Here is a 24324-nt window from a genome sequence, read left to right on the forward strand (position 1 = left end):
ATACTCAGCTGTCAGTTGGCTCAGCTCTCTGTTCAGGCACTGGTACTGAAGTAAACTGATCCAAAGCATGGTTGGGAAAATGGGAGCACTGCAACCTCTATTTGATCAGTTCAAGCTGTTGTTCCTTAAAGGCTATTTAAAAAAATACAGGCCTGTGTTGGAGTTGTATCAGTTTTATCAATTGCTTAATGTTGCCCATTTCTTGGAAAAACGTGTAGAATCAGTGTGATGTAGTATTTCTTCTTCCATTAGCAGGCATCTAACTGACTGCAATGGCATGAGATCAGAGTCTGGGTTTCTGAGTACTGTGTAAATCCTCTTCTGAAGGGTTGCATTTATCATAGGTGCATGCTGTCAAACAACAGCTCTTCACTTCAGGGCTTGAGCACAATTGTTTTAAATCTGGTGCTTGCTCCAGAATGTCTGGTTAATGTTTGTGGGGAGCTGTGCTTCCCATCCCCCCTTCTTTAAATACTGTTGCCTGCTCAGCTGTGCTGGGGTAGCCTGAAGAACCCATGGGTGCTGGTGAATATGTTGACTGATAAACACAAATTGCAGTCAAATGTTCAGAATAAACATCTATTCCCTCTGCTGTCCTCTCTGCAATTCCAGATACTTTGAAGGTTTTTCCTCTTTTTGGGTCAGTCATTTGATCTGGACACTGATGTTTCCAAACCACCTTAGTTATAAACTGTTCTCTAAATTTTTCAGGGTCACTGGTGAATTCTGTAACTTGCATGCTGTGTTTGTCTCAGAGTTTCCCTCTGAACTGGACTTGTTATTTCTTTTAGCATCTGTGGGTACGACTCTTCTTTTGGAAGCAGGTTGCTGAGAAAATTCCTTTCACACCAAAGCAGTTTCGGATTCTGAATCCAGTCATTATCAAAGAGACAGCTTTGGACATTTTACAGTTCCCTGAGCCTCGATCAAAATTCTGGGGTTGGGATAAGGTAAGAAGTTTCCTTTCACCAAAAGGAGACAGTAATTACAAGGTAAATAAAATAAGAAACTGAAAAAAGTTTTGGGCTTTTTACTTTCTCTATGCAGTTTCAGAGCTGGTCTCAGGTTATAGGGAAATCAATGTGCTTTCAAAAGACTCTTGTATTTTCTTGTACAAAATCAAAGATTTCAGCTCACCTTTTTAGATGAGGTATTTTGCCTGGGTATGCTGACATGAAATGGCATTCAGATGCAGTGAGACATAAACTCATTTCAGGGTTTAAAAACATGCATTTGATGTATGTTAAGCCTGCTAAAAACAGCCCTGTTAAGCTAAAGCAGCCATCAGCTGCAGCCAGATGTCTCCAGCTGCAGGGAGAGCAGAGAGCCTGGAAACCAGACCAGTGTGAAGCAGCCTTCCAGCTGCTGGAATTGCTGTGTATGCCAGAGAATGCTCAGTAGCAGCTGATGGGCATTTCCTCCCTCCATGTCCTTTGCTCTAGCAATGGTACAGAGTGATGAATTGCCTAGTTTAATTATTCACTGTATTTTTGTTACTTTAATTGCATGTTTGAGAAATTTGATATCACTAGTTCTCTTGAACTACAAAAAATACTGACTAACCACCATCTTTTTACCAAAATGTAAAAACACTTAAGATTATTGTGCAAATATTTTAAGGATCTTCTTAAATTTATTTATCAAAGTAACATAATATACCAAGTTGAGTATCTTAATGGTACTGTAGTATATTTGCCTCTTTCACAGGTTGTTCAGTGAAAAGTCATATTGTGAAGAATACTGTTAGAGAGCCTGTTATTGCTCAATACTTAAGAAAGTGTACATCAAGAAATGTCAAGTTTAGCTCTGTCAGGTATTTTACTGTTTGAAGTGAAGGTTCACTTGCAGTTTAACTACACAGTGATAGGGCAGGAAAAAAAAAATGTTGACAGTCAAAAGCCAAATACTTAAATTGTATTGGCATTTTGCCCTGGAGTTTTTAGTTTTAATTGATCATTGAATTGATTTTTACTTGTAGCTTTAATTGATTTCAGTTTAAATAGACAAGTTATTAAACTGTGTAAAGTGTTTATAAACCTGGTAAAGATCAATATGTGTGAACTGAACAAATTTCACTTTTCTTCCTTTTTAGAATGTGCCTACGATTGGGGTCACAGCAGTTGTTCTGGCCACACATTTATGTGATGAAGTGAGCTTAGCAGGATTTGGCTATGACCTGGATCAGCCCAGCACACCTTTGCACTATTACAACAACCTCTGCATGGCTGCCATGAAAGAACAAACTATGCACAATGTGGCAAGTGAAACAAAATTCCTGCAAAAACTGATCAAAGAAAAAATTGTCAAGGACCTCACTGGAGGGATATACTGTGAATTCTGCAGCAAAGACAGCTAGTGACCGACTTGCAGCATGGATAGGAATTGTTACATTTGCAGAGGTTCAGCTGGATCAACCCCTTTCCCTCTCTGTAGCTCTTTCAAGTGTACATGAAATGGATGTGGAATCCCTGCTGCCTTTTTTAATGTCACATTCAAGTTGTTGGACTTTTAAATGAATTTTCCTCTGAGACTACTTTGCACGTTTCTGTGAATAGCTATGTAAATATCTCATAAATTCATCTCGGTGTTGAAAGACATCCATTTAAAGTATTTAATATTTTAAGCTGTCTGAATAAAAGCAGGTTTTTTGTTTTCAAATGTATATGGAACACATGTGGCTGGCCTGAATTGTCTAACAGAGTGTGCAAGAGTTATTTTTCCCTGATCTGCTGTCTCTGTTGATCCAGTTCTTGGTATCTTGACTCCTTTTCATGCATGCCATGAAAAGAAAGGCATATGCTTCTCAAGTCTCGCATGTCTTGAACTTGAGCATTGCATTTACTCCTCAAATATTTATAATCTTTTACTGATACATTTTTTGGGGGGATGGAGGACAAACATAGGAGTGGAGTTGAAGGAAAAGGAATTGTTGTGGCAACAACTGAGTAATATATACTTTGATGTTCATGATTAATATTAAAACCATTGATGTATTAATGTTTTTGGGTTAGAATCCTGCTTTGTAAAGCACATTTGGGCCCAGGGCACTCTAGAAGAGGATTTAGCCAGGAGGAGGCTTTAACCCAAACCAGGTCATTTGTCATTTCCATTCCTGAAGACCTGCCTAAATATTTCTAACTAGATGATTTGCAGCAGAGTTCAGCTACCCCAATTAAAAAAGTGGCATTAATACAAAATCTGCCCCTTTTTTTAATTTTTTGAGTGACTTGGGAATTGCTGGTTTTATACCATATTAGTTTGTCTCAATCATTTAGCAATTCTAAAATCTATGACTAGGTTATAATTTCCACTGGTTAATTTTATGATCCTTAAGTAGTTAATCATAGATATTGTCATCTTAATAGTTTGCAATGCTGATAACTCTTGTGAAGTTCAGTACTGACTATTTAATTGGAGAGGTAGAGTTGTTTTCCCCAAGTCAGTAACTGGGTGAGTGTATAAGTTAAGAAAAAAATCGCTTTGAGAAAGTAGCATAATCTAGTAACAAGGTAGATAACTGCTGAAAACAACAAATTTAAAAACAGAAAGAGAAAGGAAAGCTATAGATATATGTTCAGCGGGTGGAATCCGTGTACTACAAAGGCACTGGGCTGTGCAGATCTGTTAGCAGGTTTTTATGTTTATATTTTTGTTAGTAGAGTATCAGGTATGGCTATTTGCACTGTGGAGTGGTGTTACTCAATCTACAGTATGAGAAAAAAGCTTCCTGTGGTAGTGGAAGCTTGTCAGAAAATCAATCAAAGGTTGGCCTAGAAATATTGTTCTTAGTCATGGACTCTTCACATGGTGAATGTTCCTACTTTTCTTTGTTATGGACAGAGATATGAATGAAGTTGTAGTTCCAAATTTTAAAAATACTTCTGGAAATGCAAGATTAGTGTGGTTGTGTTTTGGGTTTTTATTCTATAGAGAGATGATCTACTGAATGATGATGTTAGAATGTAGAAGCAGCAGACTGATGCTCACTGTTATAATTAGAGGGAATTAAAGGACATCAGATCATAAAGCATAACTGAAGAAAATTGTGAACCTCAACTTTCCTAAATCCTACTTGTCTACAGGTCCTTTTAAGTCAATTTTGGGGGCTGAACAAATTTGAAAATCAGGAATTCTTGTTTCTGGCACTGTCTGTGTTTATAGCAATAGTATTAATCTAGTCTCCTCTTCCATGAAAAGCATTAATTTTTATATTAGTAATAAATTTCTAGTATTTTTTTGTAAGTATGTTATATTATTTAATTTAAAAATATTTCATGTGTGAAGAGTTTTATACAAATAGTCCTTTAGTTAATATATTAAAATGTGGTAACTATTTTCTCCTGATATTTAAACTGGAAGCAGAATATGTTCATTTAGTATTGATGAAATTTTGGAAGATTTCAGAATATGTGTGTTGGGAGGCTGTTGAATACACCAGAAGTCTGTATTTCTGAGCATTTGGTCCCTCACCACTTTGTTTTATTCAGCAACTTAAAAATAATCAATTTATTGATTTAAATGCCAGTAGCTTTTTGGAGATGCTGTATTTACTGTCAAATTTGCAAATTGTGTGGATGTAGGATTTGATTTCCTACCTGTTTTATGGCTTGTGATAAAACCTTGTTCTCCATGGTAGCCTGTGCAGACTCGACACTCCGTGAAATGGCAACAAAAAGCAATAAACTGATGAAACCACTTTCTATTTATATATTTGTCACTCAGTGTGGCATTTGTTCTCCCTCCTTTATTAAGGATTTTGCATGTCTTGCTGATCCAGTTGAAAGTCTTGATGCAATCCCACATACCCCAAAACAGGGGAGATGGTAGTTGGTAACTTTTTCTGTTTATGCCTTTTTAATGCCTGTCACTGGAATTATCTGTCTGGTGCTTGGAAGAGAGAAACCCTCTCAACACTGACCAATCTTGGGCTTACAAGATTTTGAAGTTAATGTGGATGAGAATATTTTGGACTGGGTTATAGCATTAGCCTTAAAATCAGGGGTGTGTTTCCTACAATGGTGTAAACATTGCAGCTTCTGATCTGTGCCTCAGCCTTGCTGGAAGTGAGATAAGAACAAAACTCTGTCTGTTCTGTTACTGCATCCTTTGTAAATAGGCCTTAATAGTGTTTGGTTAAAAAATCACCAAAGAGTTTGGGAGCTGTGATAAAGCCATTGTGTTCTGCATTGAATTCCTCTTTGTAACTCTCTTTGAAGGAGCTATCACAGCCAGGGGGTATGCCTTATCTAGTCTGGTGCTGAATTTTTTCATGGTTCCTGTGCAGGAAGTTGCACAAGGAGACATGAACAGCTGCCTGACTGTGGAGTGGGGAAGTGTCAAAATGGGTGACTGCAGCCTGTGATAGGTTGGCATTGAAACTGGGTACTAAACTCATGGGGACTGCTGAGATACTGATGAAGAACTGAAGAGTTCAGCCTCTCCAGTGCATGGATGTGTGTTGGTAGCTCCAGCTCTTGTGCTGCAGTTGGAATTCCTGCAGGAAATGGGAGGACACCAGAGGAGGCAGCTGTGTAGCATAAGTCTGATCCTCTTGCCTGTGCAAGGGAGGATGAAGGAAGAGCACCTCTGTTAAGAGCAGCTCAGATGTGATGCTGTGCCTTCCTTCCTCCAGCCTGCCAGCAGCAAAGTTCTGTACAAATGCTTGATTTTACCAGCTTAGGAAAAGGTTCTTCCCCCAGAGGGTGGCTGGGCACTGAACAGGCTCCCCAGGGCAGTGGGCACAGCACCAGCCTGGCAGAGCTCAGGGGGTGTTTGGACAAAGCTCTGGGGCACAGGGGGACTCCTGGGGACGGTGCTGTGCAGGGCCAGGAGCTGCACTGGATCATCCTTGTGGGTCCCTTCCAACTCAGCTTGTTCTGTGATTCTATGAAATGTATGTGCCTCCTGGTCAAAGGTGTTTTGACAATTTGGCATCAGCGTTGTCCCACATCTCCTGAGGGGCTGGAAGATCAAACAACCCATCCCTAGAGCCCTTAAGGGGCTAATGCCTCTAATGCCTTCTGTCTCTAATTGTCCTTTTGAGCTACACAAATGGTTCTTTTCTTGTCACTGTGATATTGTTTATTTTTCGCAAAACAACCCTGTGAGCAGAGACTGAAGCACCCACCCATGTCCCACAGGTGATGTGAATTACAAATGGGTACAGAGTGTTGCACTTCAGTATGCCCCCAGCCAAAATGGAGGGATGCTGCAAAGCTTCCTACATTCTATAGATGTACAATCCTCCCCACCATTCCCTGGGAAGGAATTGCAGTGGCTCAGCTCTGTGCTGGTGTTGGACCTGTGCATTGCCGGGGGGAGTCCTTTTGCTCCAGCTCTACCTGTATTCCTTACTCCTCTCTGTACAGCTTACTCCACCTGTATGCTCAAAGCAGCAACATCCATAATTTAAAAGAGTACAATAAAATGCCTTCCTTGAAGGATGACAAGGGATCTTTTGTGTGGGAGGCCTAGTATGTGTTCCTCACAAGCTGCAGTCTAAACTATCACATGTGATTGACTTTCTCAAGGACATGACAGCATCAGTGGTTGCTCTGATGTTCAAGGTAGGAAGCAGGAGTTAAATCAACTATGCAGTGACTGCTCCTGTGGTTTATGTGGATGTGAGAAGCCAGGAATTGCCAGCACTGGGTTTTCAAGTGGGAGAGCTTGTTCCAGCAGATTTACCCTTTTCTTCTTGTCCAAGCACTTGTGCATCATCTCTTTGTGGTTTAACAAAAAAACCCAAATACACCTGTCACTGAATCTGATGCCTGTCAACACTTGTGTTTTCTGTTCTGTGAACTGGAATTAAAGCTGCTCATGCTTGGAGAGTTGAGCAGGGCTGACCATCCATAGTTTGCCTCCCTTTGGGGTCATCTGCCTGATCATTTGTTTTCACAGCCTCCCTCTCCTGTGCTTGGGCCAAAACCAACTTCTTCCCAAGTTCCTGCATATGCCATAGAGGAGAACAAAGGCTCCTTGTTCAGTGCAGCCATTCCTGCTCCCTCCTCATGGGCAGCGAGGAGCCCTGACCTTTGCAAGGAGGCATTTCCAATTGCAGGGGATGGCTTTGGCTGTGGTCAGGCACTGGAGCTGCTCCTTTGAAGGAGATACCAAGGTTCAGAGTGTGGTGGGCAAGTTGCAGAAAAACCCATTTCCACAAGCTGGAGTCATCTCTCTGAAAAATGAAAATTTGAAATCCAAGCAGCTGTGATAGTGCTGAGCATCAGACACTTCCTTCCCAGTGATCTTTGTGTTCCTGCTGTGTAGCTAAAATAATTATTCTGTAGCTCAAGGAAGTCTTGAGACCTAGCTCGGGCCTTCAGTATATAAACCGGTTTGGAGGGAAGCAGAAACACTGCTATTTGCAAATTTCCCCCTTTTCCTGCCTGATCTGAGCTTATAAAACCCCAAACAAACCCATTTTGTAGAAGCTGGAATTACTTTCCCACTGCCTTAGGCTGAGTTAAGGATGAGGAGATGTGTGAGGAGCTGGTGGAGCAGATAGAGAAGCTGCAATGGAGTTTTGTACTCAAGTGGTGTGAAGGCATTGGCTGCTGGGTTAAGGGGCTGCAGCAGAGAAACCTGAGAAAAGGACTTGGGGGGACAGGGGATATGGTGGGGAGGAGGTTTGGGATAAGCAGGTGTGGAGAGGCAGGAATATACACACATCTCATTTGACCACCTGAGTGCAGCCTTAGGATGTTTGCAGCAGTTCTGTACCTGCCAGGATCAACCCTCTGTGTCATTGTGTGCTTGGGCCTCTCATGCTGATGTCACATAAATGACCACAAAATAGCTCAACAAAAATTTCTGACCAACTTTTCCTTTCCACTGAGGAGAGCAGAAGCCCATGAAAAGCAGCTGGTGTGGCTTTTCAGGGCTTGGTGTTACTGTGTGTATAAAAAGATAAAGATGTGTGTCCTGGACAATTTTATGACCCTCACTGTACTGCTCTGCCCAAGAAGGAAGTGTACTGGTTACCACAGTTGTTCATATTGTGCCTTTTTAATGCAAAATCTTCACAAAGAAAGAAGGGCTGGTTTGCTCTATCATTGAGTAACAACATTACCACGAGCATTTTCAGTTCCATGGCTGGGTAGAGTGGTCTAGGGTTATTTTTAAGCAAGCCCTTTCCTATTTATAGACAAAACCCCAAGGAGTTTTCCTCTGCATGGTCATGAGAGTCTGAACCCTGTCACCATTTCTGCTGCCTGGTTTTATCAGGCTAGGTTTCTAATCCTACTCTGTGACCCATCTAGTTCCTAACCTGTGCTCTCAGCTCTTCTTGAAACCCTGATTTAGACTGATTAGTGCTATGCAAAGGATACAGGTGCACTTGGACACCCAAGTGAGTCCCTCAGCAGCTCTCAGATACCTTGGTCCATCTCTCAGACCATCAAGGGAGGCTTTGTCTCAGAAGAAGGGGAATTTAGGACTGTTATTAGACACAGGTTTTGCTATGTTCATGCCTATGCAGATGAAAGGACCTGAATGTGAGTTTGTAGCTCTGCAGCTGTAAGTTCCTGCTGCAACGGGATATCCCCAGCCACTGCTTCTAACAGCTTAGGCTGCATTAGAAATTGCAATTATTTTAAACACCTGGGTACCAAAAAGCTGCCCTGGTACCTGACAGCAGACTTGGGGGCTCACAGATAAGAGATGCTGAATTTCATGCAGTGGAATAAAAGCAGATCAGGTGAAATGCCCATGAAAATAGCACCAAGGAGGGCTCCCCTTGTGTGGTATTTAAATGATCCCGAGATTGTAGAAAGTCTCTTTCTGCCCAATTGCCAAAGCAGAAGCCATAATTGGTCTGTGCTGGTTTCCAGGTTGTTTATTCTGTTTCTCTCTAACATGTTCTGCTGCCCTGCCCAGCTCTGTCCTGCAGGGCAGCGTGTGGGGCTCTGCCCTCAGTGGGATGTGACAAACATTAAATACCAGAAACTCCCTGGGCTGGATTTACAATAACGTGCCAATATCTGTCACCTACGTTGGACAGTGTGTCCCCAGCCTGAACCAACAGAAAAATGCCAACACCACAGTGAAACATGGAGGGCATGAAGAAGGAGAAAAAGGACAAGGCACACCCAATTTCCTCCATCTTGTCCCCTTTGGACCCCTAATCTAGAATCCTAAAATTTTACTTTTGCACCCGTGCCACACTTAATTATTACTTATATCAAACACTCAGAGCTTGTAATTCATCCTGTAAGATTGAAAACTCTTTTCCATGGACAGAGATCACAGACAGTGTCTCTGGGGGCTCTGTCCAGGGGGGTTCCTGGCCCCTGCCAGGGTCCCAGACCTGCCAGGGCAGCCAGGGATGCTCTGGACTCGCACACCCTCGGTCAGCAAACGCAGCCCGGGCTCCGCTCCCGGCTGGAGTTCTGGGAGGCGATTCCCGGGCGCGCAGCCCCATCTAGCGCCGCTCCGGGCTCTGCCCGCGCCGCCGCAGCCCGGACGGGAAAAACGCCGAGGAGCGCGCAGAACACGCAGGCTGGACACGGAATGTAAGCCTGAGGTGAAGGGCGTGGGGATGCGTCGCTTAACACACAAGCGGAGCTCAAGATCAAGCTTTTACCCCGTGGGTTGTACAGCTCGTGGAAGGGAGCAGCCTCCAGCCCTAGAGGCAGTGTTACTGAGCGGGCTCTTGGTCGTCCCATCTCCCAGGGAGCTGCGCTGATCCACCGAGGTCTGTCCAGCCTGACTCAATCCTCTGTGTCAGTCTGGAGTGCAACAAAACCCCTGAGATGTCTGAAATCGTGGCTGGCGAGGACATTTGGACAAGCAGAGATCAGCTAGTCCAGAGAAGACCATGCAAAGGGTCAATAGCTGTGATTACCTTCTTCCCTCTGCATCATTCTGAGGAAAAGACAAGAAATAACAGACAAAAAAAAAAAAAAAAAAAAAAAAAAAAAAAAAAAAAAAAGCAGCATCCTGAGAAGTTTAAGTTCAATAAGAAGATTTTTCTAGCATCAGATTAGAGAAGCATTAGTGTGAATTGTGCTGGGAGGCCTTCCAGCATTGGAAAGTTTGAAGACTGTACTGGATAAGCTCCAGCCAGGACTTTTTCAGCTGCAGCTGATCCCACTGTGGGCAGGGGATGGATTTAGCTGCCCTGGGGGAGGAAGGGAGTATTCTTTCCAGCCTCTCTTTTTGCCCTTTCAATTTAATGCATGATATTAGACACTGATACTGGGGCAGTGGTTACTTACCCTTGCTCCTGAGGCATTTTTGGATCTCTCCTTATAGGACATGTCACAAAAAAGTCATAGAACTGGGGATAGACTCTTCTCTGCAGCTAAAGCTGATGCTGGGGCAGAGGGGAGGGAATGCAAGTCCTTGATTCAGAAAGAGCTGTGAGCTGAACCCCACCATGGCTGAAATGAGAGCATTTCCTGGACTGATTGAAAATGTACCATCTTGGAAAAAACACCTTATCAGCTTGAAGAAGTTGTTATTTAGTTGGAGATGTGTCTTCAGGTATATTTGAGCACTGGGGCTAGAGCTTCACTATCTTATTGAGTGGTGATTGGGAGTGTCAGCTTAGGAGAAGAGGTCTGGGGACAAAAGAGGTTCCCCATTGTGCAGAAATAAAGAGAAGGCTCAGAAATTGCAGGAAACCTGTTCTCTGCGCTTCCATTGAATTTCTCTCTCCTCCTGTGAAAAGAATGTGTGAAATCTGGAGAAGCCAGTTGGAGCCAAAGGATGTAATCGACCCTGACACTGTAAAACACTTCCCTGTGAAATCCTGCCTGCAGCCTGTCCAGGGAGGATTTGCTCCGTGCCTCATTGCATCTCAGCTGGCATTTTGCTTCAGCTGCCTCTTGCACCTGCAGCAGTGGTGGCAGTGGGAGGAGCTGCCAGTGAAAGCTGCAGCACAGAGGGGTGGGGTGGCACAGGGCAGATGTGTTTCAGTCTGTGTGCTACATACACCTGATGAAGCCACCCAGGTGAGGGGAGGGGTGGGTTCTTCGCAGGCACAAACTTGCACAGCTGGGAGCTGCACTGAGGGATGCCCCAGCAGGGTGTGAGCTCACCCATCAATATCCACTGCAGCTGCTTCTGCCACGTCTGATGTCCCTGGGGAATCTCTTCCTTGTGTTTGTGGAGCCTCTGCTTTGTCTCTCCAAGTTTTCTGATCACTGTATCCATGAAGAGAGAAAGAGAAGTAAAACACAACTGATTAGGACACTGGCCTGGAAATCTCAAGCATTTTTCCCAAGCTCTGCTTATCTCTGACCCTCAGCCCAGTTTGTGTGCATACCACTCCTGCTCTTGTTTTGGGATATACTTACAAGCATGACTTGTTCTTGGCCCCTTAGCTAGTCTTGTGAGCCTGTTCTGACTCTTATTAGGGGATGTAATGTCCCTGATCCAGCCCATGTGACAGTGAAGTCTCCTCCCCCATTCTGGGCTGGTTTGCTGGCTGCTGGTGACGCCTGCAAGGTTAAGGCAGTGCAATGACATCTTTCGGGCCCCCGGTCCAGCTGACATTGCCTGGAGGTCTCATCCTTTTTAACCCTAAGCAGATGTGAGCCAGACAGGGAGAGAACACCACTGCTCTCTGTCCAAACAGCTTCGCTGTCAATTGCCTCTGCAGTCCAAAAAAAGCCAGAGTTGCCATAAAATGATCACACCTGGTAGTACAACTTCCTGATGTATCTGTGAAGATATCCTGATGTTTGGCCCAGCAACTGGCAACCATCAACATGCAGAGTTCCAAATGAAATACATTCCTGTGCAGCTTTCAATCCTTTGACAGAGATATTTCCCAGTGTAAAGCTGCCATGAATATGTAAGCCAAAAACATATCATTTCTCAGCCAGTGGTGCTAGGAACATGGCTGCAAAATCCAGGAATGAAGCACATGCACCTGGAGTGATTTGATTCTTGTTCTGACTTTTTTCCCCCCATCTGTACTAGCTGTTAGGCAAGAACTGAATGGTGCTCAATTCATCATCTCAAAAAAGGGCAGGAAGAAAGGAAGAAAAGAATGGGAACATCACAGGGAGATGTAATATGCACGTTACCCCAGCAGGTGAAACTGCAAGCCTTCAGTCACCTCCTGTGTTCCCAGTTCCCTGGAAAGAGGGATGAAAAGGAAAGAGGGAGGCAAAGAAAGTGTGCTCTGATACAGAAACAAGAAGGTAACTGAGTGGCGAGGCCCTTTATCCAGCTGATGTGTGCAGACATTGCTGCAGGAGGACCTGCAGGTCCAGCACTGCATTCCTGTTGGAGCACCATGTTGGAATCCCTCCAACCTTTGAAGAACACAAGGGGAAGTTTTAAATGGATGGATCTTTTAGCAGGTCAAATTTTGCTTGTTTCTGGTTTTGGTGGGTTTTAAAAAAATTATTTGGGTTATTTGTTTTTGGCTGCTCATTTGTTTCTTTTTTGATATCTGTGAACTCAGGTTGACTTGTGACTCTTGGGCTGGGTTCCAATTCTAATATGACAGCACTTTGCTTTTTGCCTGCAGGCAGGGATGCCCACAGCACGCAGGGCAGGTCAGAGGGGATGTGGCTGCCACTCAGCATCTTGCCTTTGCTTGTAGTCTGCATCTGGCTTTCACTTTGTCCTTGAACAAGTCATTGGTAAGCTGAATGACAAGTTTTGTTTTGGTTTTTTTTTTCATTAGGTTTACTGAAGAAATAAAGATGATGTACTGTGACCTCTGCCTGCTGATCCCCCAGCTAGCTCATGATCATTTTAAAAGAAGCTTTACATATGGGGAGAGTTGTTAAAGGTATTACAAGTTCATAAACAATGTAAAAATATCTGTCTGGGCAGGAAAGAAATAAAGGTAAATAGTTTCCCACCCTGGTGGGAATCCAGGCTTGCTTAATCCTGCTGCACACAGACTTTTGGTTTTTGCAGTTTTAGGAGTGAATTTAGGGTTACAGAAGCATGATCTATGGGGTTTTCAATTTGCTAGAAAAGAGGATGCTTGAAATTTCAGCAGGGAGTCTTTGCAGGTAAGATTTCCATCCTCACCTGATAGAACTGATGGATTTGATGGCTTCTTTGGTAGCAATGGGCAAGGAATCATGTTAGGGTTAGGAAACACAGCCCAGCCTCATCTCTGGGTTGAGCTGAAAGGAATGGAAGGATCAGCAGAAGTGGGTGTATTCTCACTAATGCTCTCACTGCTGTGGTTATCCAGCTTGTGCTGCTTCTCCTCCAAAGATCCTCCTGAAGGAAAATCCTGTGGACAGTTGCACTCTCCTTGGGGAACCTCACTTGTCATTGGCTCTGCTTTTCTTCCAACAGACAAAGCTTGGTGGACATAAATCAAAAGGGACAAGTGGAGTGTGTGAAACAGGCTACTTCACTATTGGGGGAATATGAGAAATTCCTTTGCAGCAGCCAGGAGATTCCAGGTTTGGCTACAGGACTATAGTCCGTAAAAGTTGCTGGGATAGCTCTGGTTCTTTTTCCCCCAAGAGAGAGGAAACCTTTTTCTCTGTCTCATTTGCTGCTTCTACTGATGCCAGATTTCCCAGTGTGAATGCATTTATTTTCCTTCACACCCTCAGATAGACTTTCTATTGATTGCAGCCCAAATTGTGGCCTCTAGATCCTGGAGCTCAGCTCTGAAATAGCCTCCTTCCAGATGAAAGGAGGGGTGAGGAGCTAAAAAGCAGTGGGTTTCACTTTTTTATCAATTACAGTGCTTCCCAGGCTATGTGGTTAGAGAAGTGCAGAGCTTAGGAAAAACCCAGGCTGAGGACCTGGCCCCGGCATCAAGGATTTCCTTTCTGAGATGAGCTGTTGCTCTCCTCTCCAAAGTGAGGATCTCCCACTGTTTTATGTGATTGTATTGGGGTTTTTTATGTCACACACCTCATTCAAGGGGCATCTGCACAGAATTTTCTCATGGAAAGTGCAATCATTTTCTGGAACAGGTTGCTGCAGAGTATTGCTGAATCCAGGCACTTAACAAAATTCAAAGGGAGGTCAGATACTTGTATGGATCACAGCACTAGTCCAGACCCATAAGGGATCATGCTAACAGGTTTTGGAGCAGACCTGAACAGTGCTTTCAGCCCTTAGCTGCTCTCTTGTGCTTAGAGTTTAGGAGGAGGCCCTCATGTTCAAGAAGTTGTAGTCCTTCCCCAGCAGAGCCTTGTGTTGCACATGAATCAGTCCATCCATCCATCCATCCATCCATCCATCCATCCATCCATTGGTCAGTCTCCAGCACTCCCATACCCACCAGGGTAAAAGCACACAGCTGGTGAGGTGAGTTCTGGTGGCTTGGTGGCTTTCAGTCACCCAGGTCAGGGTGGCCAGGCTTGAGGGAGCAAGTCAGAGCCAATATGCTCATTTTCTTTTTTCCTCTATTTTACAATTTATGCCTGATTTGCTACTGCCCAGTCCTCATAAAGGGGAAGGGTGACGATGGTGGTGTGTTCCCTTGCTCCTAATACTGTTTACCTAATTTTTATTGTTTTACCAGCCATCTTCCTTGCATTTTGAGGGGATGTTCTGCCTTTTTCCAGCCCCTTGTGTTTATCTTGGCTTCCCTCTGGCAACATTTGTTACTAGGGTGCCTCCTAAGTGTGCCTACATCATCTTTTTCTGCCTTTTTGGTAATCACAGCACTGATATATGTGAAATTGCTTCTGTCTGTGTCATCCGTGCTAGAAAGAACCCACATGCTCTTGCTTGCTGTGCTGTTTAAGTAAGCTTATATTGTGGCTCAAGAGAAGTTATTACCAGTTTTACACTGCCCAGTGTGTTTATAATTTATGTGTGCCATAGGCATCTGTATCATCTGAGCAGGCTTTTGTGTGTGGGTGCCTCGGCATCACTCTCTGCTCCGGCTTTGGGTTGCAGCAGCAGCAGCAGCAGCTGCAGCAGGTTTGCATCCTCCACTGCGCACCCCCAGCGCTGCAGCCAAACACTGACAGCAGAGGGCAGTGCCAGACAGACGGACGGACAGATGGATGGATGGATGGATGATGGATGGATGGATGGATGATGGATGGATGGATGATGGATGGATGATGGATGGGTGGATGGATGGATGATGGATGGACAGATGGACAGATGGACAGATGGACAGATGGATGATGGATGATGGATGGATGATGGATGGGTGGATGGATGATGGATGGATGGATGGATGGATGGATGGATGGATGGATGGATGGATGCACAACCTACACCAAGCACTGCTCTGCTCTTCTCCCAAAGTCTTTAGGCAGGATCATGAGCCAGTTAAGCTGCAGCACAAGCCCCCTGTGTGCTGGAGGACGCCAGGCTGGCGCAGTCCAGGCTCCATCTCCCCTTTCCCCAGCCTGTAAAACCTGAGCTTGGTGTGGGTCTTTGCTAGGATGGGGTGTCGGGAGGAGGGAAGGGTTTAAAGAGATCCCTGCATGACACTAATCCTTGCACATTTCTTAGGGTGGATTTCTCTTTTTGGGATAATTTATTTTGAATCAGTGTTTCAGTGTGGGCTGGGGGAGAACACAGATGAAATCCCATATTCTGACCATAGATTTTTGCCTGAACAAGTACACTGAGAGCAGATTGCAGACTGAGATCTTGCAAGATGATGCCAGGAGAAAACTGCCACCTTACCATATGCATAAATGTAATAACATATTTTTTTTCTTTGATTAGCCACCTCCTCCTCCCTTTACATTCCCTGGTCACAGACTCTGTGCCTCAAAGCATTGCACTCAGGCACCAATATGAACCAACAAAACCTGTGTGTTTTGCCCAGCAACCCACTGATCAGTGAAATTTGAAGCAGGAGGGCTGAAATAAAATGTTCAATATTAACCTATTAAAAATTTCAGGAGGGTCCTTCTACAAATTGACTGCCTCCCAGTTTGTCCCAAATAGCACAGTGTCCTCCTTATACTGCAGCTGCTCTTGTGAGGTCTCAAAAGACATGCAGCTCCAGGCCTGGTTAGCATTTAGATGGGAGACCTCCAAGAGCTTTGGCTGATTGAGAAACAAGTACTGGAGTTTCAGTAAGTGGCATTTTCCTGTCCTGAGTCATTGTTGAACGCATGCCTGTTCCAGCAGCAGAAGATCTCATTCTTCAGTGCTGTCATTCTGGCACCCAAGAGCTCTCCAAAGTTAAAGCCCATCTTGTCAACACCAGATGCACTGAGATACTCAGGGTGTTTGCTAAAGAGGAGAGACACATGTGCAGGACACGGTCCTGGCACCCATCACAGTGTTCAGCGATGGATGGGACCTTGGAATTCAAGAATTGAGCAAAAATTACATTTTTAATACTGCAAGGGTCAGGTTAGGTGATACCAGAGGAAGGAACTTTTGAAGGAGGGGTTCAGATCTCCCTGTGCTTCTCCCTGTTGCTTGATAGCATCAAATTGACAGTAGCTGGTCCTGACCCTTCCCTCCAAGGGTTGCTAATGGCAGCCTCACTTCTCTCACTTTGCCTGTTGCTCTTACAAATATATCACTTGCTGTCTTCTGAAAGCAGAACATCTGTCCAGTCTGTGTTTTCCCCAGACTCTTCCCAGGTGGAAATAATTACTGCTGATTTACACCTGATAATTCAGAGCAGAAGATGGAGAAGATGAGGATGTTCTCAAACAGGAGCAGGACAAACTGCACCTGGAATGAGCTGGATGTCTGGAAGGGGCCAAGCTCCATAAGCAAAGGGATTCATCTTAGTGAGACAAAAGAAAATGTTCTATTGCCAGAAATGTATTGCATGGAATCTTTCCAGTGACACCCTGAAGGTCACCAGAAGCTTCACACAAATTCACAACTGGTTGCAGGGAACAGTATGGAACAAAGGCAGGTTATTATTTTAGAGCAAAGCAGCTGTATGACATGGATCTTTCTTTTCTTCCTGTGGTCCTGTGTCATCCTAAGGGCTTACAGCTCCAAGATGGCAGCGTGATGGCTCTGGGCAGGGTGTCACACAGGCAGAACACACCATGCACACAGCAGATATGGAGCTGGGTGCCTTTCTCTGAAATACACAAAGCAGAGGGGAGAAGAGGGTGATTCTGGAGACAGCCTGGCCCCTGTGGCCTGATCCTAATCACTCTGTACTCCAAAGTGGTGCATTGAACAGAAATTACACTCACCAGTGTGTTCACCTGCAGAGGCTTCCCACGGGTGGGGATTTACCTGGTGACTGCTGGTGCTTCTTGGGGGGGTGCAGTTTCAGACCATTTCCATGGGCTATTTGCCAGGTTTTCCATCTTCAGCAGAAACAAGGAGCCAAATAACAGATTTTTCTCTGATTTCATCCTCAGACTGATGTGGGTGGAGAGGCTGTACAAATTACTGAGGACACAGCTGATGTTTTGTGGGGTTCCCAGGAATTTGGCGTGGGCGCCTTCAGCCAGGGCTCTTTTAGTTTTAAAAGCAAACGTGAGCTCTTGGACCTGGTCCTGTGGGATGCTGACACCACCTGGCAGAAGGGCTGTGCTCAGATCAGGGTGACTGTGTGTGTTTAATTTTGAGCTGGAGGAGGAGAACTATGGTGAGTCCTGGGTCAGTGACAATGAGGTCTGGAGTCCAGATGTGCAAAGCCTGGCAGTGTGAGACAGGGAGGCTGTTTAGAGAAGAACATTTTGGAAGTCTGGGGGAGTGCACAGTGGGATACTAGATCTCAAATTAAATCTTCAGCCAAAAAGGGAGGAATCTAGCAGCAGTTCTATCAGGCTGGGCTACTGCAGGAATTGCTTTAGTTGCTGGCCAGGAGTGTTGCTGAGAAATTGGATCCTGCAGCAGCCTTATCTGATGGGTCAAGGGAACAGCTTCCAGATTTTGCAAAGTGGTTCCTCTCAGTATGAAGCAATGGGGCAGTGAGTTGTCTTGGGAGTGCTGTGTGAGCTTTTGAAGGTGCCCAGTGCTGAGCAGTGCTTTTCACTGGAGGTTGTGCCTGTCTGGAAGGAACAGTGCAGAGACAGCAGAGCCACATTACTGCTTAAAATCTGCAGAGCTTCTGTTAGTTTTGAAAGCTGAATTATGCTCACTGGTTTGCCCCCATGGATGGGGTTGGTGAGGCACTGGGACTGGTTGTCCAAAGAAGTTGTGGATGCCCCATACCTGGAAGTGTTCAATGCCAGGTTGGATGGGGCTTGGAGCAAACTGGTCTGGTGGGTGTCATCTCTGTCCATGGCAGGGTTGCTGGACCTGGTGATCTTTAAGGTCCCTTCTGACTCAGGACAATGGAGTCTATGATTCCATTGAAAAAGGGAAGGAGGTTCTGCAAATGGTGCTCCTCAGATACAAAATCTCCTGCTGCAGAGTTGGTTAGTCACACAGTCAGCTCCTCAGACATGAGTGCTGACTGAGGTGGCTGGCTGCAGCAGCAGGAAGCATCTCCTGTTGCAAGGGACGCTGCCCCATCTGTTGCTGTTGCTCTTGGCAGGTGTTTAGTGACACCTCCTGTGACAAGTATTGTCATGGCTGCTGTGCCATGGATGAGGGATCCATTTCCAGAACAAAATCCAAGCACTTCCCAGCACCATGACTTTCTTTGAATGCAGTGTGAGAAACGAGCAATGCCAAAATGAACAATGTGAAAATGTGTCTTGAGCCTTTTGCAAGGACTGTGGCCGTGAATAGGCAAACCAGACATTTCTAGTGTGCTTTTCTTTCTGCTTATGCTGCTCTTGGTGTGCCTCACATCGTGAGAACCATGCTCATTTTTAGATTGGATATTTAAATATTTTGTTCCATTAAAGAAGGAGTAAAAGGTAAGTAAAAAAAAAAACCCAAAAAACAGTGGTACAGAGAAAGACACTGCCCACTAACAGGCAGGAAGGCACCGTGCTGGTGGCAGCCATGTCTGTACAAATCTCAGGCATTTCCAGGAGTAAACAGCAGCTGGGTGGAATTGAGGGATGTGAATTTTGAATTAAGCACTGAAAGTTCCTGCTGGGTGTCTATCAGGTGCTCAGTGTCTTTGGTGGATACAGACTGTGGGAGGAGATGTTCCCTTGGAAAGCTCAGCTGGGAGAGATGGTGAGGGGCCTTGAGGGGAAGCCGTGAGAGGAGAGGCTGAGGGCACTTGGTCTGCTCAGCCTGGAGGAGACTGGGGGGAGACCTCAGTGCAGTTACAAATTCCTGAGAGGGAAAGAGGGGGGACAGACACTGATCTCTGCTCTGTGGTGACAGGGACAGGACTGAGAGAATGATCTGAAGTTGTGTCAGGAGAAGTTTAGGTTGGATGTTAGAAAAAAGGTCTTCACCCAGAGGGTGGCTGGGCACTGGAACAGGTTCCAACAGAGAAGTGGTCACAGCAGCAGCCTGGCAGAGCTTAAGAAGTGTTTGGTCAGTGCTCTCAGGCTGGCAGAGTTCAAGAAGTGTTTGGTCAGTGCTCTCAAGCACATGGTGTGACTCCTGTGTCCTGTGCAGGGCCAGGCACTGGGCCCAATGATCCTCATGGGTTCCTTCCAACTCAGCATATTCTATGATACTCCCATGGCAGTAATTTTGAATATGATCCCCCATTCAACAGAGGTGACCTGCAACGGGTTCTCTGTGGAGGTTGCAGCTTCTCCCTGGTCTTGAGGTGTTTTCCACAGGTCAGCACTATCAGACATCTCTGTGTTACAGGGATGTTCATGTAGGAGCTCTTTGGTGCTAAACTGAAGGTTTCAGCTTAGGTTCACCCACTAAATCAGGTCCTTAACTTTGAAGCAACATCTAAGTTCCCTCTGAAGTCAATAGAAATTATTTTCTCTAGACCTAAGGTTTGAATTGTTGCCACAGGCTGTAAAGAAAACACAGATCAGTGAGACACCTTACTAAAAATACAGAGGGATAGGATGACTCCAGTCCCCAGTCCTCAGCTCTCTTGACACATGTAAAGCCTACTATTTATCATTTTTGCCCATTTCTCTTTCAAGATTATGTCATTAGCAGTGCTTACCACTGCAGGCCTTGGTGAGGCTCAGAATCCCATCTCACAAGGTGTTGCACATTGTTGCCATCCTGTTCCTCAGAGATATCACAGTGCCTCTGTGACTCTTGTAAAGGTTTGGGTTTCTGTTATGGATTGCTGACATCAGTGATGATACACCCAGCTCTAGGATCTCTGATGGATAACTGAGCTGGAAGCTTGCTGAACCTGGCTCCATGTCACCCTCCCTCCTCCCTCACCCTAGTTCCAGGCCCTGGCTCACTGCAGAGGACCTAGAAAAGAAAAGTGGGTTGTAAAACAGAATCCTCTAGAGAGGCATGGCTTCTGCATGACCAGAGAACCACACCCTGCCCCACAGGACCACAGTCCAGCATCTCAGCTCTGCCCTGGGAGCACCTTTTGTTCAAAGCCATTGTATCCTGCTAGGGAGCTCCCAGGAAAGTCTTGGGAGGGGGATTTCAAGAGTGGGTGTTGTGGGGACCTTCCTGCCAGCAGGTGTGGGGCAAAGGGCCAGATGACACCTCAGAGCAGAGCAGGGAATGGGGCAAGCCCTTACAAGGGAATGTACAGTATGCAGGGCACACACAGGCAGCCTCCAGCAGCCAGTACAGTAGCAGCCTGGAATACTTTGGCTGGGTAGCCCTGCATGAGGGAAGGGTCCTGAAATAGGTTGATAGCCCTGATGTTATTTTTGTTGTGCTGGAAACCACAGCCCTGGCGTCCTGGGTGGCTGCTGGCTCCCAGGTGGCTGTGCTGGGGTGGGTGCACCCTAAGGTGGGAGGTGAGGAAGTCACCTTCCAGCTGGGAGGAAGGGGATTTAGAGGCAAATGGTGGAAGATTTGTAAAAATGAGCTTGCAGTGATCTGTTGAGGAGCAATAAGAGCATGGCTTGGGAAATCAGTAAGTTAGGATGCTGAGGGCCAGGGATGGAGGAGAGAGGCCAGGAAGGAATCCCTCCTCCCTTCTTGCATTGCTGCAATCTCCTTTGTCTCTAAAGTCCATACAACACAGCAGATGCTTCTGTCAGAGCCACCATCTTGAAATACACCTCAAATTGTAAAATATCTCCTAAAGTGACAGTCTCCACAGGGAACTGACCAGCGGCCAAACAAATTACTGGTTCAGTCAAAGACTGTCCCAAAAGCAATCCCGGGGCTGTAGCCTTAAATCACTTAGGACCATGGAGTTTATGAGGTCTGTAGAAACTTTCTGACCTCAGTGATTCATTTTTAGCCAAAAAGCTCTGTTTTTTAGATCTCAGCATGAGGCAAACCTTAGCAGGAAAATAGTTCAACACTCAAAAGCAAATTTTGCAGGAAAAAAAGGTGTTAAGCCTAAAATTTCATATAGCAAAGTTGGGAGGAAAGCTGTGCCAAGCTCCACGTATGAAGCAGGCTCTGACTTACTGGGTCCTCAAAATAAGTGGCCACTTTTGTAAGGTGAAAATGATTTCCAGATTGCATGTTCCTGCCTGCTGTGAGTGGGGATGAAATGGGCCAGTTTGCTGTCACTGGGCCCCAAGGTGGATCCCTCTTTCTCACTGCATCTGAAAGGCAAGCAGAACAAAGAAATTTATTTTGAATTTGAGAGGCTTTTGTGTCATCATATGGCTTTAAAGAGCTGTGCTTGAAGGCATGGCAGTTCTAACTACTGAGGTGCCTGCACAGTGACAGCAACGTGACACATGATCATAAAGTGGAGAAATATCTCCAGAAATAGAAGCACATTTAGCTGCAGAGCTCTCTTCTCCCATGCTTCTTTACTTATGGAAAATGAAAAGCATGGAGGGATCACCTCCCTTCCTCCTTCTTGAGACAGTTCCTTAGGCAGATTTGGGGTTTGTTGTCCTCTCTGGGAGGGTATGGAGAACGGGATGTCCTTTGGATGTGTAGGAGATGTTCCCATGCAGGAATGTTTGAGGATCTCATGTTTGTGTGGCTCCCTGGTGAGTCAGGCAGGCAGTTCCTGTGCTAGAAGAGGGAGATGAAAAATGAGTGTTTCAGATGAATACTGAGAGAGGAGGAACCTGTAGGGAACTCATAGTTTTCATGATATCCCATCTATGAATTCCCCATCTACAGTTCTTGGAATGAAATGTCATGGCCCATTTATTCTTGTGACTATTCTGGGCTGCTGTGAACACTCTCAAATTCAATTATACTTTGTTAAAACACCATTTACACGGGCATAACAAGAAAAAAAAGTAATGGTTTTGTCCTGTCCTGTTTAGTTCCTACCTTTGCAACCAGCATCCAAGTTTCTCTTGCAATTTCTCATCCTCCTTAGAAAGGACAAAACCCCTCCTATGGCCCTTCCAGTGAACTTTCTGCCTGGAAACCCCAAAGCTGTGACTTTATTTAGAGCCTGAAGGGGCCAGCTCTGGATTTTGTCAGACAGGATGTCCTGGGACTTGAGGTCTTGAGAAGAATTGATGGATAGGGCAAAAAACAAAAAACCAAAAAAACCCAATTAAAAAAAAATCAAAAAAGGAAATAAAATTCCATTTTTATTTCCTTTCCCAGAGGTCTCCTTAACACCATTTCATTTTGAAACAAAATGTACAATAGCCATGTGCTGGAATGGGAAAATTGTCTCAATTCACAAGTGTGGAGTTAGCTCCTGGCCTCACACATTGTTTTCCCCAGGGCACACGATGAGGAGGAGAATGTCTTTGGGCAACCCAGAAGGGAGAGGACTTGCAAATATTCCATTCCTTCATCTTTCTTGAGAGGAGTGGGAGCACATTCCTGATGTCTGCAAATCGAATACATCTGAGATGAAGATGGTTTTGGAATAAATATTAAGCTAGTCAGACATGGGCTATTGCATGGTGGATTATTGCACAGCTGCAAGAGTGCATTTCTCTATGTTTTCAAAGTGAAGAAAATTCAGTTGTTTTTCTCTAGATGCACTTGTAGATGTGGTGGAGCTTTTTGTGGCTCTTTTGGAATAAGGAGAATGAAACAAAACAATTTCTCTCTGATGGTTCCATATTCACTCTCTCCTCACATTTCCAGTCTCCAATGGTCAAAAGGTCCTAAAAAGACTTGTAGATCACAGAGTGGAAAAAGAGCTGGTGGGGTTTTATGTAAAATGATTCTGTGCTTGTGAGAACAGCCATGGATTCTTATTGAAAAATACATGTAATCAGTGCTACGTTTGGTAACAGCATCCCCAAGATTGAACCTAAAAGCATGGAAAAATATGATAGGGGGTGTGGTGGGAAGGGTTTATTTGATGACTGGGATAATACAGCTGGAGCAGATGTGAAATATAATGTAGCCTAGAAGTGTTTACAGAATGAATTTGAGTTACAGCACCTGAGTTAACCTGAGTATGGTTTAGGTATCTCAAGGATATCAGGGAACCTGTCTTTCTAATATGTTTATGCAGCATGTACAAGCAATCTCTTTGTAACAGAGTCCTGACAGGCATGAGCACAAAATTGGTTAAAAAAATTGGCCAAACTCATGGAAAAATTTATAGTGGGCTTTTTACCCTTATCTACATTTCCAAACATGGACACTCTGATGGGACCTCAGCCTGGTGTTGTTGACACACCTAAAAGATGGGATGCCATCCAGAGGGACCTCCCCGAGCCCTGGGCACTGCACACACTCAGCACACAGCCCATGGGAATCTCATACAGGTTATCAAGGCCAGGTGCTGGTGTTACACCTGAGCCAGGCAATTCCTGGTATCAGTCCAGGCTGGGGATGAACAGACCAAAACCAACCTTGCCAAGAAGGCCTTGTGGGTGCTGATGGATGGAAAACTGGACGTGAGCTGGCCATGTGCACAGGCAGCCCAGAAACCACCCGTGTCCTGGGCTGCATCGAAAGCAGCATGGGCAGGGTGAGGGAGGGGATTCTGCCCCTCTGCCCCATTCAGGTGAGACCCCACCTGCAGAGCTGTGTCCAGTCCTGGGGCCCAGCACAGGAAGGACCTGGAGCTGCTGGAGTGAATCCAGAGGAGGCACCAGGATCAGAGGGATGGAGCGCCTCTCCAAGGAGGAAAGGCTGAGAGAACTGGGATTGTCCAGCCTGGAAAAGAGAAGCTTCAGGACCTAAATCCCTCCAGTACCTGAAGGGAACTTACAGGAAGGATGGGACAAGACTTTTGACAAGGGTATATAGTTATAGAACAAGGGGTAATGGCTTCAAGATGAAAGAGAGCAGATTTAGATTAGATATTAGGAAGAAATTCTTTGCTGTGAGGGTCAGGAAACACTGGAACAGGCTGCTCAGGGACACAGAAACAGTGTACCCCATCCCTGAAGTGTTCATGGCCAGGCTGGATGGGGCTCTGAGCAACCTGGTCTAGTGGAAGGTGTGTCCCTGCCCAAGACAGGGGGTTTGGAATGAGATAATCTTCAAGGTCTCCTTCCAACCCAAACCATTCAGTGATTCTGTGATGACATCGGGACATCTTAGGTCAAATCTAAC

At 45.2% G+C, this 24324-nt stretch overlaps 1 protein-coding gene and 1 long non-coding RNA gene across 13 annotated transcripts in view; one reads left to right on the forward strand and one right to left on the reverse strand.

Moving 5' to 3' along the window:
- ST3GAL5 (ST3 beta-galactoside alpha-2,3-sialyltransferase 5) overlaps positions 1-4708 on the forward strand; it is a 30177-nt gene extending 25469 nt beyond the window's left edge. For all 12 annotated transcript variants that reach the window (XM_085577499.1, XM_077782698.2, XM_077782699.2 and 9 more), the window contains 2 exons: positions 792-950; positions 2093-4708. In XM_085577499.1, coding sequence (XP_085433625.1) covers positions 792-950; positions 2093-2356 — 423 coding nt within the window. In that variant the 3' untranslated portion in view covers positions 2357-4708. The remainder of the gene's footprint in view (positions 1-791; positions 951-2092) is intronic.
- Positions 4709-6624: 1916 nt separating this feature from the next.
- On the reverse strand, positions 6625-14830 carry LOC146767508 (uncharacterized). Its single transcript, XR_014954610.1, has 2 exons — positions 11304-14830; positions 6625-11150 (listed from the first exon to the last, which is right to left on the reverse strand). It is a non-coding gene; the product is annotated as an uncharacterized LOC146767508 (long non-coding RNA).
- Positions 14831-24324: the final 9494 nt, after the last annotated feature.

The sequence above is a fragment of the Lonchura striata genome, chromosome 4 (assembly GCF_050655825.1).
Source record: "Lonchura striata isolate lonStrDom1 chromosome 4, ASM5065582v1, whole genome shotgun sequence".
Lineage (NCBI taxonomy): Eukaryota > Metazoa > Chordata > Aves > Passeriformes > Estrildidae > Lonchura > Lonchura striata.